This window comes from Protomyctophum parallelum (assembly GCF_964188405.1).
Source record: "Protomyctophum parallelum genome assembly, chromosome: 14".
Lineage (NCBI taxonomy): Eukaryota > Metazoa > Chordata > Actinopteri > Myctophiformes > Myctophidae > Protomyctophum > Protomyctophum parallelum.
This window is the reverse complement of record NC_139709.1, coordinates 24008193-24022207: the sequence shown is the minus strand read 5'-3', so window position 1 is coordinate 24022207 and position 14015 is coordinate 24008193. Positions and strand designations below refer to the sequence as shown.

Here is a 14015-nt window from a genome sequence, read left to right as displayed (position 1 = left end):
GATGCTTCTGTCCTGATGAGAAAAGGAGGAGGAGGCGACAGAGCCCACACAGCTGTACAACATGATGGAAACGAAGTCTGCACAACTTTTGTTATTATTATCAGAAGAAGAGACTTGTGTGTGTAGGTTAAATAGTCCTTGGCGAACAACACAGCTGTGGTTTTTCAGCCATTTTAAAGGTCACACCGGTCTTACGTCCAAGTTTTTAGAGAGACAGATAGAATTGGGTTAAACAAACTCACAACAGGACGGGCTCACGGAACCCGGCAGGGTCTGTCTGAACTGAAGAACCATGCCTGTGAGACGGGGACACGTGGCTCCCCAAAACACCTTCCTGGATACCATCATCCGGAAATTCGAGGGACAAAGTAAGACTTAGATTTTTTTGTTGGTTTGTTTGTTTGACAGGCTCTAGGGCTACTTGCTGGTCCAGGTCTATCATTTGTGAATTTGGTGCTTCGAGTTGTCAAATGCATGAAATATGGTATTAAAACCCGCAACGAAAATAATGTGTTTGGGCTTCTGCTTTTTTAGCTTGAGTCGAAAGTTGAACTGCTGTAAGGAAAGCACAAATTAGCTGTATGCAGATTGCAGAAACCTTTCGTTTTGAAATTGATTGATTGAAATATTTATTAACAGTTTGTAGAATTTACAGTACATTTTAAGCACAAACTCAATACAAAGACTGTTAACTGTGAGTGGACGACCCAATTAAGCATTACACTTGTTTACAACAGGGTCCACATTGTTCAATTCATCAAAACATTTAGAGACTATACAAATAGACACTTCTATGTAGCTAAAGAACAGAACAGGAATTCATCATCGTTGAGGCTATTCAGAGGGAGCCCCTGTCATCATCACTGCTGCCGTGCCAACTAACTCAGTGAAGGACAAGGTGACAACACCTGACCTGACAGTATTCACCGCGGAAGGATGTCGTGACTCGTGGTGTGTGTGTGTGTGTGTGTGTGTGTGTACGTGTGTTTGAAGTTTGAAGTTAACAGTTTGCAGAATTTCAGTAGGCTACATTTCAAGCACAACTCAATACAAAAACTGTTAACTGTGAATGGACGAAACCATAATGCATTACACTTGTTTACAAGAGGGTCCACCGTTTTCAATTCATCATAGAGACGTACGAATTGGCTCTGATTCAGTATGAATGTACGAATATACACTTCTATATAGCCAAATACAGGAAATCATCATAAAGGAGGTAAAAAGGGGGAAAACATACAAGTGAGGGGAAAAATATTGGGAGGGGGGGGTCCAGATTTTACATGGACCAGTTTGGAATTGCAGCCGTCCGTATAGGTGCCCTTTGAGAGCGGTTTTGAAGGAGTCAAGGAATTCACATGTCTTAATGACAGTTGGTAGGTCGTTCCACATTTCTGTGGCATAGGAGCGAAATGAATTTAGTCCCTTGTTTGTGCCGAATCTGGGTTGCACATAGTTTGTTGAACTCCCTCTGGTGTTGTGGGTGTGGACTTAATTGACATTAAGAAAGTAATGTAATTAAGTAAAGTAATTAGACAGGTACATGGGTATCTTGTATTGAATCTTGTGGACCAGACCAGACCCATTGCAAGATGCTGTACTCTGTCGTCAACCCTAAGCCATTCCATCCTGTCAAAGTGGGCAGGGGTGAGGTGGGTTCGGGAGGTGAGACCCAGTAGTAGCCTGACCAGTTTGTTGATGATGTTGATGATGTGATCAAGATGTACTTCACCAAGTTAATGATTTTTTTTTAGGCAACACAGAATGGGGGGGACTTTTTTATTATTTTATAACAGCTCTAAGGTATATACGTAGGCCATATTGTGAGGTCCCTTTTCGTTCAGTTCAGTTCCCACGTCATGAGCACTACACATTCAATGCATTTTTTCATAGATAATACCCTTCTGGACTCTGGGTTAAAAGTTCTACTCATAATATCCTGCAGTATTTTGTCACAAGCCAGAAATGTATATAACCAAAAAACGAAAATCTTGTGCTGCTGTTTTTGCTTGTAAAATGTGTTATATTGATTTTGGCAACACAAAATCTTTCTCAAATGTCATAAATACATATACCTAACATCTGAAACAAGTACTGGTGCCTTAGTTTACTCATACGTTAATCTAGATCAGGGGTTTTCAACTGATTGTGAACCAGGGACCACCACCCTGACTAAGAATCAAGCTTAGTTGTGTTGGGAGGGTATATGGGCTAAGCTTGGCTAACACTTGCTAATGCTATGCAATATATATACATACCACTGTTTCTTAACAGATGGTCCACGGACTACTAGTGGTCCATGGCATAATAGGCCTGCAGGTGGTCCATGGGAAAATGTTTTAAAATATAAATAAAATGTCTTTGTTAGATGTATTAAAATATGTTTAAATAATACAGTATTTCAAAAGTCCATCAAATGTAAGAAAATATATGAATCGATAGCTAATAAACATATTGAAATTAAACATCAAATGTAAGAAAATATTTGAATCGATAGCTAATAAAAAATATTGAAATTAAACATCAAATGTAAGAAAATATTTGAGTATTAAAAAAAAACAGCCAAAATTCTCACCATGTCTCCCCCCTGCTCCGCTCCCTGCACTGGCTCCCGGTTGCTGCCCGCACAGAATACAAAACTCTGATGCTGGCATTCAAAGCAACCAAAGGTATGGCTCCCCCATATCTTACAAGCAGGATTTAACCCTACAAACCCTCCCGCGCACTCAAATCAGACAACGCAGGGAAGCTGGAAGTACCTTCACTAAAAACGCCGGGACAACGCTCCACACGTCCCAAACTCTTCTCCCTTCTGGCCCCAAAACTTGAATGGACTTCCCGTTGCAATCAGAACTGCAGCATCACTCCCAATCTTCCGCCGTAGTCTGAAAACCCACCTTTTCAGACTCCATCATGGCCCATAGCACTTACCCTACCCCCTTAGATAGCACTTTTTAGACTTAGATAGCATTTGAAACAGACTTATAGCATGTCATGTAGACAGCACAATAATTGCATTGTATGTAGTCATAGCACTTCATAGTACATATGTATAGCATAGTATAGTATACAGTATATGTATAGTTTATATGTATAGTGTCATTATGTTCTAGTTACGTTCTTAGCTTACGCATGTTTCATGATTGCATTTTATGTATGTGATGTATTCCCATGCCTTTTTGTTCTTGCTTAATGTAAGTCGACTGTTAAGGGCTTGATTACATTCATTGCACGATACTACATGCAACAAATTGTATCAAGCCATGGCATTATTTAACTGAAATATACGAGTGGTCCAGAGCCAAAAGATAAATCTTTTGAGAACCACTGATCTATTCCTATCCCACGGTTACACTTCTCTTACTTTATCCATCCTCCCATTAAACTCAGGTTAACTGATAGAGTACTGATAGAGCAGACAAATGGGCACATTTCCTACATTTCCTAATAATGATGACTCAATCAGGTAAGCTGGTAGACTGCACCCTTCTTGAGAACTCCCTTTTCTGTGGAATGTCTTAACCTCAGACTTCCCAGATAATATGACAGTAAAATGTTGAAAATGAGTGGTATTGGCCTTTGAGGTGCTGTGGTACCAAGAGCTGCATGCATAGTTGAGGAAACCTTGTACGAGGGCTCCTGTTAGGGTCTTCAAGGTGTTTTTGTTGACCATTGAGGAGATCCTGCATAGGAATCTTGTTCTTTGGTTGACTTTTTTGATTACCGGTACGTTGGTGGCCATTTTATCACCGGAAAGATTGCCTCTAGGATGGAACCTAGGTAGGTGATTTCATCTTATCGTGTGATAATATTGTCACCCACTCTAACCAAGAAGCCATCTGCCTTGCTGAGATTACTATTTGATCCAAAAAGAATGGATTCAGTCTTTCCCAGGTGTAAAGATAGTTTGTTATCAGCAAGCCAGGTGCAGATTCAGAGCTGAGGGCCTTTTCAACCTGCAGTTTGTTCCTGTCCGAGACCAGCAGTGCTGAGTCATCTGCAAACAGGAACAAGTTGCAGTCACAAGCTGATGTCATGTTGTTTAGATATATTAGGAACAGTAAAGGCCCTATTATGCTTCCTTGTGGAACGCCACAGCTCACTGGGATTGGGGGGGGGGGGCAGTTTTCCGTTCACCTCCACCATCTATTCTCTCCCCTCCAAGTAGGATTGCATCCAGCTCACTGATGCTATCAAAACAATTGCTTTTAGCTTGTTAACCAGTATGGAGTGGTTCACGGTGTCAAAAGCCTTTTGGAAGTCCAGCATGACCATGTCGCAGTATTTGCCAGCATCCACCTTGTGTTTGATGTGGTCACTCAAATAGAGCAGGCATGTGTCAGTGGAGTGGGATGTTCTGAAGCCGGATTGAAATTTGTACATACATTTTTTATACTTTTCATCCTGTTCATAGACAAGTTTTTCCATCACTTTCGAGATGGAGCTAAGAATAGAAATAGGGCGGTAGTTGCCGGGGTCTAATTTGCTCCCTTTCTTGTGCAGGGTGGTTACTTTGGCTAGTTTGAAATCTTGGGGGACCTGTCCCTGTTTGATGGAGAGGTTTATTATGTGGGTGATGCTTGGAGCTATAGGGGTGGGTGTGTGTGTGTGTGTGTGTGTGTGTGTGTGTGTGTGTGTGTGTGTGTGTGTGTGTGGGTCAGGATGTTGATTGGAAGATTTAACAGATTGTAGAATTACAGTACATTTCAAGCACAACTCAATGCAAAACTGTTAACTGTGGACGACACCATAAAGCATTACACTTGTTTACAATAGGGTCCACCGTGTTCAATTCATCATAACATTTATAGACGTACTAATCTGGCTGATAAAGTACTGTAGCTATAGCTACAATAAATGTATTATCTGGGAACAAGTGAAAAAACATACTGTTGCTGATATTTTCCCTTTACATCTACTAAATACATTATTGTCCCTGATTATCATACAGGTTCTAAATCGGAATAAATGAAAGTCAAACGCATGTTAAACTTAATAATTTAATCAAACTGACAAATGTTTTGCTCAGTGAACAATACTGTGTAGGTTGTGACATACAATACCAACATACTGTAGGCCTATTATTAGTAATGATGTCAGTTGTCTTGAAGCCTAATCGGCTTACTCAGCTGTAAAAGTTTTTGATGAAAGATGATGAAAACTAAAAGTACAGCCAAAGGTTGCGCTGTCCCGTTTCAAGGTGTGTTTTACAGCATGTGATTGCGGTCGGGTGGAAACTGGATACCAAGCATTGCGACACGTTCATTGTGAGCTTGTACATCTGCTATTTTCGCTACTTTTGTGAGACACTGATCAAGTAGGGCATTAATTCATGAGAAAAGTTGAAATATAGACATGCAAGGTTTCTATCTGACGAGATGATAAGCTGAAAGGAAATGGCTCCATTGCGATGGTTACTGATGTGACAGGAAATATAAGCCTACAGACGAATCAGGTTATGGACAGAGTCCAATGTGTAGTCTACAACTGAAACTATCAATTATTTTCTTAGTGATTCTAATTCTATCAATAAGCTATTTTTAAGTACTGTATGTGTTTTTTAGTTTGACTGTTTTACACGCGTAACCCGCATTTTAATCAACCCCCCTTCACTGCCGAGATTGTTGTATTACCTTTAGAGCATACACTGAATTATTTGGGCTTTTAATCTGCGGAAAAAGGTCCCTCGGTTTGTTGTGATCCGAACGTACCATCCACCATCTTGGTGCACCCGGAAGACGCACACAAGACTCGTCTCCATGAGGCGTTGTACCCCATTCATTTGCATTGGCCTCAATTTCCCAGAAGCCCTAGCAGCCCACAGCATGTGACGATTTCCGGTTTCGTCATCAAAACGAAAGCATCTAGTCTCTATCTCCGCGACGAAGACGGAGTTTCTTTTTATTTATTACAATACGGCGGATTAAACACATAAAACAAAAGGCGGGTATGTCGTATATAGCAACGACAGTAACCTGGAGTAATCCATTCCCGGCAGTAAAACTCATCAAATCAATGCGAAAAAATAATAATCAAATTGAGTTTTAATCGATAATCGCTATATGATTATCCACTTAAGCCCTATTTTAGACTTTGCTGTACCACAGTGTTATAGCTGATCTACAAGCTCATAATGCATCACATCATGATGCTTTATGAGCTTGTAGATTTGCTATTGGCAGTTTTGTTTTGTTTTATCGATAACCTTAACGAAATTGATTATTATAATCGATTAAATCAAAGTTTGACTAACTGTTGCACCCTTAGGGTCGTCCATAATAACAATAATAAGTGAGCTCCTGTGTCCTTGGCTGGTACCATAATTATGTGTGTCAGATAAATAAGGACATTTTCCATTCAGGTGCAGAGTGTCAACCAGGGAATAAAATTAGCACCTGCCAGGCACCAAATTTAGTATTTGGCGAATAAAACCTTGATTCTGTCAATCCTGTGAGACAGAGGTTTTGGCTCATTGATGTAAGTTGTAACATCGGACAGGCTGTGAGTCACTCTTTATCTTCTGACATTTCAACAGCTCACACTGTGTCATTAAAGGGGGTCTAATTATGCTGTTGCGTTTTTATTTTGGGAATCCATCCTCTAGGTACAGTAGATGTGCATGATTTGCTGTACACAAAAAATATTATTATTCATCATACATTATATACTATAGCCTATAGACTAATTCAGAAACGGGTATCATGGTCGCAGCTTACGTATTTCCTGTAGGCGGACTCGACATGGCTTGAGTAATGAGACGAAGCAGTGAAAGGTCTTACCTAATACCCAATCTTTCTGTTTTATGAACACAAGGCTGCTATATTTTATACTTCATACTAAGCATTTAAGAGGTATAAAGTACGGCAGCCTTGTGTTCATAAAACAGAAAGATTGGGTATTAGGTAAGACTGACGTTATGTATCTTTCAGGACCTTTCACTGCTTCGTCTCAACCATTTATCAATGGCTCTGCTCTCAGCCACCACGGTAGATATTTTGACATTCCGTTTATTTATTTTTTGGAATGTTGCCACAATGCCACTACTGTTGGAGCAGCCATAAACTACACAGGTGTTCTGATTTTCGATTATGAAATATTAAAATCGATTTCGGAGACCCTGATGATTAATCGGTAAAATCGATTAATCGGTGGCATCCCTAACAGGAAATACGTAAGCTGCGACCATGAGACCCGTTTCTGAATTCGTCTATACTGGCTGTTTTTGCCAGTGGTGGAAAGTAACTAAGTACATTTACTCAAGTACAGTTTTGAGGTATTTGTACTGTACTTTACTTGAATATTTCCAATTGCCAATACTTATTACAATACGTATTATTATTACAAAACATACATTACCTACTTCAGCCCTGTATACATTTCGCAAATAGCCGATCTACAAGGTCACAATGTGTCGCGATACATTTGAAAACTTGAAATGGGTACTTTAAGTACATTTTGATTCCAATACTTTTGTACTTTTGCTTAAGTGCATTTTGAATTCTGGACTTTTACTTGTAACGGATTATTTCTATTGCGTTATTGATACTTTTACTTAAAGGGAAATACCACTCATTTTCAACATTGAACTATGTCATTAATATACGGGGCTCAGGGCTCATGCAGCCCTCTTCCCTGCCTCAGTCAGCTTGCGATGGTCGCACCCTGTTTAGGACAAGACCCAACATTAGGACAAATCAAAGTTATCAAACGGCAAAAGTAGCCGATCTGCAGGAGGAAACGAGTAAACTTGTGGAGATTTTGTACAGCCTCCGTTGCATTACGTTGAGTGAGTGGTAATGTTTGATGTGACCTGGCCGTGTATCCATACAGCAGCAGCATAGCTACACATGTCTTTGTGATTAGTGGTACTAGCAATAACACTTGTGGAGTTGTGGTTTCACGTGAGGGTTTCAACACAACGATATGTTGTCGTCTTGAACTAACGAACGCGGCTGGATGTTTTGCACAGGTTGCATTTGGCGTTGTTTTAATGTTAAATGCTTTGTATTGTTAGCTCTCCTCTGTGACCCATTGTAGTGCTTTGAAAACACTGCTGTACTGTACTGTATGTCTCGTTGTGCTCTTTGTGCAGCTGCTGTTTCTCGCTTCACAACGCAGCAGGGAACACAACTGACCTACAAGCCCACAGCGCACAGCTGACAGTGTGAACAATTTATCAATGGCAATTTACTGTACAGTAGTAATATTTTTTTTTAATATATATATAATTATATTGTATATCCATTTGGGGCATAAACAATAAGTTGAAGGATCAAATTAAATCTGGTAATGATGTACCACGTTCACAACATTTCCATTTCCTAATACCTTTAAAAACATATTTTTTAAACATTTTGGACAAAACAGCCAAACCTTGAGGTGCCCAGATGTCCTATAGTGCCCACTGCCCACCTATCCTTTATCCAATTGTAGTTGCCAAACCAATAGGTTGTCTCTCTTGTAATTGACTTTTGTTCTCCCTTGCTACCTTATGCAAGATGCATGATGGACTACTGAAGGCTACATGCCTATAAGTGTCTTCCTCTGGGGTTTTTAACTTTAACACACTGCTATGGCTGTAAAGTCAAGCCCTACAGTAATAGTTTTGTAGTCTAGTAGTAGTAGTAGTGCCTTCGGCTCATACAGTATAGGATCCGTGCATAACTGTAGTCTAGTAGTAGTAGTAGCACTGATCTGTGCATAACTAGTCTTGGGTTTCTAGAAGGTGGAATACCTGTTTCCTGTTTCTTTTCATTTCACCCATAACTTTGTTTGGTTGGCTAATAAAAAAAATTGGATTCATACTTTGAACCAATGAAATGAATGTATGGGGAAAATTAACCGCATGAAAAGTAAACAAGTATGAACTACTACAGGTGTATTTTATTTACCTATAATATATTAAGATACTTTTATTTTTATTTTTTTATTCATTTAAATAAGTTCTGCATTTCATCTTTGAATATGATATGTATAATTATTTATCCAGTGTTAGTTCTTGACAGTAGCTATTAAAAATAATATTGCCCACATAATGGTTGTAAGAACGAAGATTGAATGAAGTGCCAAACACTCTTGACTGACATGCATGACTCATCATCCAGATTTAGAAACCAAAACCAAAATCTTAAAAAAAAAGTCAATATCTACAGAGCATACTATGGACCTGCTCATTATAACAGAGGAAGAGGAAGTTTGTCATCCTGTTACCAGTGTTGTGTCATTGACACTCATGGACAACTTGGATGTTATAACGAGAGACATGTTCTTAACCCATTTTGACCTGAGATCATATTCTAAAAATGTCTTCTACATCCTGAGAGTTTTCTGAAAAAGCTATGTTTCTATGTCAGTCGTTCTATTTTTCAAAAATAGCAGACCTACAAGCTCGTAGCGCGCCACTCGGTGGTGCGCTATGAGCTTGTACTGTAGATCTGCTATTTTTCAATAGCTAAAGCATAGCATAATGCTAACACCAAAAGGGGTTCCCGTCCAAAATGGTACATCATTCACATCCCTGTTGGGTGGTGTTGTGTATTTGTTCCATAAATGAACCACACCAACAGTCTAAATTAAACTCAGTTGTTGTTTCCCCTAAACGAGAGAACAACACTATAGTTGCTTGACCAACAGGACATGTACGTCGACGAACAGACACATAGGCACCCCCACAGCTGGCATTCTATATGGTAAAGAGCTATTCATTGATCTAGCATGCTGGAAGTGAGCAAATGGCCAGATGTCCTACTGTGCTTCCTTAGTGACCACTTGGTTTAGGGGGGTTGAGAATGAGAACCTGAGCCCTTCCCTTTGTTGTGTCTGCCGTTAGCCTACAGTATATAAGAAGTCAAAACTGTCAGCATTTTGTGTACGGTCGGGAGCCGAGGGGCTGGACCATGGTGGCTGATGCTGTCTCTCCCTCGCTGAACTCTGGAACTCTGAACTCTGAAAGATCTGCCTCTGCCTGTCTGCTGCTTCAGAACTTCTTCTCCGTTTTGCTGCTTCAGAACTTCTTCTCCGTTTTGCCTAAGTATTTAGTCTTTATGCGGTGGAGAGAATGCACTCTCCCTGGATAAAATATATCACAGTGGAATGTTGGAAACTAGAAAAAGTGCCCCTCTGGGCACAGGTCACCAGGGCAGGTCAAGTTGTGGCCTCCTGGTGGCGCTATAATAAGCCAATGTGAAAAGGGTGCCATTTCTTCTTATGCCTTGGATGGCAATTGGATGATTTGAGGCATTTTGTTCCAAAAATGTGTTTTTAAAAAATCCACCTGTTGGTGGCGCTATAACAGGCCAATGTGAAAAGGGTGGGATATATTCCTCAGCCTAGTAGGAACGTCTGTGAAAGATTTCGTGTAAATTGCACGCTGCGTTCATGATTTGAGGCTTTTTGTTCAAAACGGGCCAATCCTGTAAACTTTGAAAGCCAATGTTAGCCTATCAGGATGGAATATGAAATATCGGACAGATCTGTCTTGAGCACATGACTATAGAGATACTGTGTAACGATTTGCAGGATTCTTGGACAAATTATAGAGGAGTAATATAAATAAATATGTTCTACAAAAGTCGGCCTCCTGGTAGCGCTATAACAGACTGTTCTGGAAAATTTGGGGCAGAGGTTCATCGTTGGCATCTAGGGAGTGTGTGCAAAGTTTGGCATCGACCGGTTTAAGGCTGCCGGATAGAGATGATCCGATAATCGGCGAGCGATCGGCCATATCGGCCAATATTCACTCTGATCGGTAATCGGCATTTACACAATCTGTGATCAGCAATTTACCTGGTCTACCTTTAACTGGTCTTTTACACCATTTAAGTGGTATAAATGTCAATCAGATATATAGTATAACATCATTTTGCATTTTTGTGACAGGCCTAACATAACAATTTGCAACATTTCACAAGATCAGTATCGGCATCGGACCTATCGGTATCGGCCGATCATGAGCATATCTATTCATATTCACTGTAGGTAGATTTATTCATTGTTGATATAGGCCCTACTATACTTTTAAACTTATATTTATTGATGGACTGTACATACAGATTTCTTTCCAAAATCCTTTTATTCGATTTTCAACAAAAAACTAAATATCCCCAGGGGGAGTCACATACAGCCACTCACAAGAGATTTAAACTCACATCAGACTAGAGAGAAATTACAATTTAGATAAAAATAAAAACAATAAAGCAGTCAGACTCATCAGTGACGCATAAAAAATAATAATATATATATATATATATATATCATATATATATGACTTATTGTTTAAAAACAATAAGTCACTCAACTCGGAAAATGTTGTTCTATTTACAAGTGCACATTTTATTCATAATAAAATAGAAAACATTTAAAATGTAAAAAGTAAATACTTTCTACATTTATAAATGTCCTTCACCTTCATTCAGCAGAATGTATAACACAGAAAGTGCCGCTGACAAGCCATACAGTGATTATTTTATGTATTGATGTTGTTTGCTTCTAGCAAATTACTGTAGCTTTGCCTGAAATTGTAAGCAATCAGGTAATGTGTTTGGGAGATGGTGACAATTATCCTCAGCGGCTGTGAAAATAACAGTGATTTTTAATGGATATGGTTGAAAATAAACGCATATGGAATGATTATTATGCAAATCACCAGCTTAGGGTGACCATATTTTCCAACCCTCCAAAATGAGAACCTTAAAATGAACTGCACATTCATGCACATGCACACCGCACCATACTGTAGGTCTTTTCATCAGGATGTGGGCAATTACTTTAGCACAGCACATCGGTTACTGTGCCTTTAAACCCAAAACTGGGACAATCCCGAACAAACTTCTGGTCACTGAGCGACAGCGCCGTAAATTCTTATTTTTTCATTTTAAATACACCCATTGTCTGCTGTGAACTGTGTGCACAAGTTTTTTGTTTTCCGATTATCAATACAAGACAAACATTTCAATGATTGGTTACTTACAGTTTATGCTTCTGCTTATGCGTCCTATCTGCTCCGTGTAGCCGAAAATCCAATCCTCTGTGAAGTGGTGTAAACGAGCAAACACGGTGGCATAGCTATTGAATGAAATACTAAAACTATGAAATTATATTTGTTGCTTTCTTCTTTAGGAAAAGTAAACAAATGTACAGTAACTCCCCTAACTTCCCCTCACAACTGAAATAGCAGTCTCAGTCTGAGAGACTTAGTTAAAATCTTCCAAATTCTTGAACAGAGCAGTCAACCAACATCAGTGGGTGAATGGGCATGTAATTCTTGGGTATGTCACAGCTAGTCCAAGCCTTTCGTTAAGTAGATTTTCTATTTTTTTCATTCAACCTTTGGCATTCATTTCAGAAAATGATGCCGATGGGGATGGCATTTCATGCAGGTTAAATTAGGCTACTGAATATGTAACGCTCTTCGTGGTGCCAGCTGCCAGGTAACGAGGGGCGGTGGTGGCTCAGGGGTAGAGTGCCTGGATGGTAACCGTAAGGTTGCCAGTTCGAACCCGGGCTCCCCCAGAGTTACTGTCGAAGTGTCCTTGAGCAAGACACTGAACCCCTAATTGCTCCCGATGTGCTAGTTGGTGCCTTGCATGGTTTCCGCTGCCATCGGTGTATGAATGTGTGTGTGAATGGGTGAATGTAATGCACAATCTCTGTAAAGCGCCTTGGATAAAGGCACCATAAATGCACCATTTACCATTTAACTATAGCCTAAGCCTTTATGGTCAGTAGTGTGCATGACAGTCTCCTGTCTCTAAGCTACCTGCCAGATTTGTTGAAGCACTTTCCTCTTGTTTGTATAACATGGTAACCATATCAATTTAGCCTTAATGTCTGACTGTACCTGGTGCTGTTTACATCTATCTATAAATTCACCACGTCTCTGTACATCTATGTGTACGTACATGTGTAGGCCTATGTCTGTAATCCACGTAACTCAAGAACCGTTAGCCCCACCGGTTTCAAATTCGACATGCGCGTTCCACAACACCACACCACACGGGCACAGTGCTGTGCCCAGTGTCGGGTCGATCGGATATACCGTTGTCCAGAACCAGCACAAAAGCCTCTGCCCAGGCTCTGGACAGGGCAGAGGTTCTGGACATCTCCATGTATGGAGCTGGTCTGTTCTGACCTCACAATAATGTTCTGACATCTGCATATACTCCGTATTTGGACATGCCTGACAAATAACTCCATATATGGGCATAAAAGGGACACAGACATAATAACTGTGTGGGGCATGCTTTTCCAACTTGCATCGTTCCAAGTAGTTTCTGATTAATAAAGAATTCAATCAATCCAAAAACCTAGAGATTGTGCCTGCCCCATTAGTCCATCCATAGGCTTCTCAGCGCTTCTGTCTCTCCACTGACTCACATGCGATGTGACTCTTCTTTAATTAAATGGACAGAATGAGTCCCTCTGCAATGAGATACTGTATGCAGAGGGACAGCAACAGAAATCAAATTTATTTGATTTCTCTAATTGGAAATTAATGTTCTGTCTGAAATGTACTTAATGTTGCAAGCAGCTTAACAAAGCCTTCCGTAAGAAAGGACCACAATAATCCCCTGAGGCTTTATTGTGTACAAAATACAAATACCTACCTACAGGCATAGATGGAGAATCTGAGCAGCAGAAGCGGTGCGTAGTTCGCTATGCCACATTTTGTGATGAAAAGATCAGAGCTGAGCCAGAAGACAAAGTTCTCAAACTACTAGTTAGTCGTCACACCTACTCTCACCTATTGTCATGCAGTGTTAGTCCTGAAGGAAAGAAAAGCTTAGTCATCCGGGAGAGAGTGGGAGTAGAGCTGCTGCTCGTTTACGTGACAAGGAGACAATTTGGGCATTTAGTTTGGATGCCTCCTGGGCGTCTCCCTAGGGAGGAGGCCTCGGGGGAGACCAAGGACCAGATGGGGGATGTCCACACTGGAGAAGTGGACAAAGATGGATGAATGCATGTTTATGCATATGCATTTTGTCAATGAAGATGGCAATCAAGTCCATTTCTGCCAA

The 14015-nt window shown here is 40.2% G+C and overlaps 1 protein-coding gene across 1 annotated transcript in view; it reads left to right on the top strand.

Moving 5' to 3' along the window:
* Nucleotides 1-292: 292 nt before the first annotated feature.
* Nucleotides 293-14015, top strand: part of LOC310871195 (voltage-gated inwardly rectifying potassium channel KCNH6-like) — a gene marked incomplete at both ends in the record, with an annotated part of 89485 nt that continues 75762 nt past the window's right edge. Inside the window, one exon of the mRNA XM_083782684.1 lies at nucleotides 293-368. Coding sequence (XP_083638810.1) covers nucleotides 293-368 — 76 coding nt within the window. The remainder of the gene's footprint in view (nucleotides 369-14015) is intronic.